At 35.4% G+C, this 5,157-nt stretch overlaps 1 protein-coding gene across 4 annotated transcripts in view; it reads right to left on the reverse strand.

Moving 5' to 3' along the window:
• Window positions 1–428: 428 nt before the first annotated feature.
• LOC149133102 (unconventional myosin-IXAb-like) overlaps window positions 429–5,157 on the reverse strand; it is a 54,416-nt gene continuing 49,687 nt past the window's right edge. For 2 of the 4 annotated variants that reach the window (XM_089361095.1, XM_089361094.1), the window contains one exon: window positions 429–2,956. In XM_089361095.1, coding sequence (XP_089217221.1) covers window positions 2,718–2,956 — 239 coding nt within the window. In that variant the 3' untranslated portion in view covers window positions 429–2,717. The remainder of the gene's footprint in view (window positions 2,957–5,157) is intronic. The other 2 variants (XM_089361096.1, XM_089361097.1) reach the window with 1 other exon arrangement.

The following is a 5,157-nucleotide window of genomic DNA, read 5'->3' on the forward strand; positions in this document are numbered from 1 at the left end:
CCATATCATTTCGTATTTCTTCCCAACGACACTCTAGAAGGAAGCTGCCAAAGTCTCGACGCTGACCGGGATTTCCAGCAACATTCTCCAACACGGCAAAAGAAAAAGAAAAAAAATATATTTTTTAAATGGAAATCCAATATTTAACTTTCATTCCCAGTTCCAACGATTTTTAAAAGAAAAAAATATCCAGAAATAAGCAAACCAATCTTTCTTCCTTATTCAGTCTTTCTTTGACCACAAAAAAAAAAAATAGGACAGGAATGAGATATTTCTGCAATGGAATCTGAGTTGAGTTGAGTGTAGCCTGATGTAATTGAGTGTAGTCTGGTGGAGTGGAGTAGAGTGAGGTGGGCTGATTTGTTGAAAAAATAATCTCAAGTTGTATGTTTTGGTTACTTTATATTTTTTTGTTCTGCTTTGGGTTGTTTTTGTTGTTTTTTTTTAATTAATTAATTAATTAATTGATTGATTGATTGATTGATCACACAGGATTTCACTGAAGTCAGAACTGATCCTCAATACAATTTACTGGATTTGTCATGCTGCTTTTGTTGTTGATATTGTTGTAGTTAAACAATATTGAAGATGAATAGATAGGCAGGCAGACAGACAGACAGACAAATAGATAGATAGATAGATAGATAGATAGATAGATAGATAGATAGATAGATAGAATATGATAGATAGCCTCGTGAAATCCACCCCTGTTTCAAATAGATTACTTGTTTAACCAAGTCCAATGGTTTATAATAGCAAAAGGAAGATTTGGTGGAGATGGAGGAGGAAGAGGAAGGGGAGGTGGTACATTATTATTATTACTACCATCATTATGAAAGAGGAGGGGGAATAGGTGCAGACAGTCGCAGATGTTTATCCCCATTCTGCGCTGCCTAAACAAGGGGGTCCACCAATCATCTGCAGCTTTAGTAAGGGGAGAGTTTCACCAATTGTAATGTCTATTTACAAAAACTGTTTTCTTTCTTTCTTTCTTGCTTGCTTGCTTTCCTTCTTTCTTTCATTCTTTTTCTTTTTTTTTCATTGGTTCCTCTACCCAGACATTTTTGTTGTAGGGGTTTTGATGGAAGGTTGCTTATCTTCTTTGATATTTTCAATATCATGATTTAAAAAAAAAAAAAACAATTTCAAAAGTGGGTGATATATGATATCTTAAATGCTTTTTGCTCATTAGTCAGATTGCATGCATATATATACATACAAACATACATACACATATATATATACATACATACAAAGATACATACATACACACACACATATTTATGTATCTGTCTGTGTCTGTGTGCTTGTTTCTACAAGTGTACATGTATACATCTATATATATAATGCATGTATGTGTGTGAGTATGCATACAAATATTTGTGTTTGCACTTGCATGTATGTACCTAAGCACAAATACGCCTGTACAAATGCATGTAAATGCATCAAGAGATGCAGCTATGCACGTTTGCATGTCTGCACATGAGCACAAAATGCATGTGTCTACTTATGCCTGCAAACAGCACAAATATGCATACACATGCACATTATTGCATTATCACGCAGACATGCACACACACACATACCTATACATACACTAGTGTGTGTGTGTGTGTGTGTGTGTGTATGTATGTATGCATGTATGCACACATGAAATCATGTATGTGTATACATCTTGGGAGAAAGTCTATCTATTTGTGTATATGAAAGAGAGAAAGAAAAAGGAGAGACCTTATATACCAGTTCTATAGGATTGTATGAGTGATAGATAGATAGATAAATAGATAGAGAGAGAGAGAGAAAGAGAGAGGATTGCATGTGTGCAATTGCACCAGTATGTATTGTATGTACATAAACTTAAATTTGCATGAAGTATATGAGCAACTTTACATGTGTATCTGCATCTATGTGTATGTGTGAGCATGTGTGTATGTATAATACTCCTTTTTCAGCATAGTGTTTCAGTGAATAAGTATGCAAAATGGAGAAGAAAGTAAAAAAAAAAAAAAAAAATGAAAAAAAAAGACGAAAATGATACAATGTTTAAGTAGTCAAAATGGCTTCCCCACGATCAAATCATCACAGGCTTTTTTTTGTTGTTGTTTGTTTTATCTTTTTTTTTTTCCTTTTCTTTCTTTTCAAAAAAAGACAAAAAGAGATTAACCAGAAATTGCACACAATAAATATTCCACTCACAGATCGTACCACCATACTCTCTGAGAACCCAACACTTTTGTCTTTTCTTTTTTTGTCTCTGTTAGCCAGCCCCGCTGTTTCAATCAAAATCCAACGCATGCTCTCGCTCTCTCTCGCTCTTTCAACTTCTGTTTTGTTTCTGGTATGTTTATTTGTTTGTTTGGTTGGTTGGTTGATTTTTTATATTTTTTTTTTTTAAATAAATCAACCAAACACACACGCACACACATTGACACTTATATACATAACTACATAGTGTATGTACAAGCATGTGTCTGTGTATGTATGAGTGTGTGTGCGCATATGAGTGTGTCTATGTATGCATTGACCAAGTTCCATAGAGGCACATTATTATTATTATTATTATTATTATTATTATTATCATCATCATTATTATTGTTGTTGTTGTCGTCGTCGTACTCTTTATACGTTTGTCAATCCAAAACAACTTGCTGCCATGAGTGAAGCAAGTCAGCAAGGGGAGAGGCCAGGTGAGTGTGCGGGCAGGGGGGACAGATTTTTCAGACCATGATTTCATCTTCTTGGACGTCGTCTAAACGTTCCAGGGAGAGGACGAGACCAGCATTACGCATTCTTCTGTAGCCGCCGGAGTTGGCGATGATTTGGATTGGGAAGTTAGGTTGGGGGTGGTGCGAGCGGGAGTCGCTCGGTTTACGAGTTCGATATTTAGATGGTAAATGTCTGTGGGGAACAGCTACTCGTCGTTTGTTGAGGTGTTTTAAACGACTAGGTGGGTTAACTGCAACAAGAAGACAAAAAAAAAAAATGAGAAATAGATAAATATATATCAGTAAATAAATGTCATTTTGCAATTTATTTAAACATATATTTGTACACACATCATCAGTAAATAGCTGTTATTGTGTAATTGATATACAGACACACACACATGCATATAGATGTACAAACGCACACACACACACATATATATATATACTTATATATATATATATACTTATATAAACACAGGTACTTATTTACCTAGATATATGGATACATTTACCCACATATATAAACAGACATACATATATACATACGAGTATAAACATGCACATACCTATACATACATTATATATATATATATATATATATATATATATATATATATATAGTAATCAATACCACCACATGTAGGTACACACATATAAGCATATATATATAAATATGCACACACACACCCTATACAGATGTTTCAGTAATTTATACAGTTGTTTTAAAACAGGAATACTAGGTGAATGAGAATCTGGGTGTGGACCAAAACACAATGATATAAAAATTATAATTATCAAATTAAATCAAATCGAATTTGATAGATGAAAGCTCCTCTCTCTCTCTCTCTCTCACACACACACACACACACACACACAAACACAAGCATTTCTATGAAGCTAGCATGAACGAAACTTATATGTAAAAGCTTGAGCTATCTGTACTTACACCATGATTTTTGCCTTTGTTTCTAATGAGATCAATAAAACATATACTATACAAAGTACTGAGAAGGGACAGGATCACTTGATATAATCAGTGAAAAAAAAAAAAAACTGGGTAAGATAGTTTGACTGGAACTGGTAAGCCGGACAGCTGCACAAGATTCCAGTCTGATTTGTCTTGGTTTCTCCAGCTGGATGCCCTTCCTAACGCCAACCACTCCAAGTTGTGTAATGGATGCTTTTTATGTGCCACCGGCATGGGTGTCGTTTGCATGACACCGGCACCAGCCACAGCTATGATTTCAGGGGTGCCATTCATGACACACACACATATATTATTTAATGTACGCTGTGTATAGATAAGAGCCACTAACAGTTTCTTGCTATGAGGACATGTGGCTAGGCAGGTTTTTGTAACCTATGCATATTTATCCCCCACTGGATGCAGCACTTCTTTTGTTGATCTTACCTGAAAGAAACAATAAATTACATACCCCCCCCACACACACACACACAAATATATGGACAATGAGCCATAGATAGTTTAATGCATTGATTGATTAATTAATTAATTAATTAATTAGTGCATTTAATTGTTAAGGGCAAACTTCGAAGTACGAGAATGACTGATTATACATACATACATATATATATATATGTATAATTGCGTTAGGAAGGGCATCCAGCTGTAGAAACTCTGCCAGATCAGATTGGAGCCTGGTGCAGCCTTCTGGCTTGCCTGTTTTCAGTCAAATCGTCCAACCCATGTGTGTCTAATGCAACAAATAACTGTGTCTGCTTCCAGATTCTGCTGGTGTTCTCAACCCCACCCACCCACCAAATCACCGACTGAAAATAATTTTATAAACAAAACAAAATACAATGAAGACAAAACAAATTAGCAGTGATTGATTATAGAGAAGGTGGTTAATGATATAGAGGACACCTGAGATTCGTTAGCATGAAGATTAATGATGCCAGAGATTGGCTATGGTGGACATTTATGATGAAGTTTAATGAAGAAGATAATAAGGGGGTTAATGATGTAGAGGACACTTGGGATTCGTTAAAGTGAAGATTAATGATGCTGGGGAGTGACTATGGTGGAGATTAATGATGGAGATGAAGATATTAAGAGGGTTAATGAAGTGGAGACCACGTGAGATTCATTAGAGTGAAGATTGGTTATGGTGAAGATTAATGATGCCTAAGATTGGACTATGGTGAATATTATATAATGAAGATTAATGGAGAAGATATTGATGTAGAGGGCACTTGAGGTTGATTATAGAGAAGATTAACAATGAAGAAGATACTTGAGATTGATTATAGTAAAGATTAATGATGGTGAACAGACAGGAGATTGAATATAATGAAGATTGATGAGGTAATGCAATTAAGCATTTTGCCCAGCATGATGATGGTGGTTGTGATGGTAGTGGTGGTGGTGATGGTGATGATGGTGGTGGTGATAGGTGGTGGTGATGATGGTGGTGGTGGTGATGGT

Source organism: Octopus bimaculoides, chromosome 12 (genome assembly GCF_046866305.1).
Source record: "Octopus bimaculoides isolate indiv1 chromosome 12, ASM4686630v1, whole genome shotgun sequence".
In the NCBI taxonomy this organism is placed as follows: domain Eukaryota; kingdom Metazoa; phylum Mollusca; class Cephalopoda; order Octopoda; family Octopodidae; genus Octopus; species Octopus bimaculoides.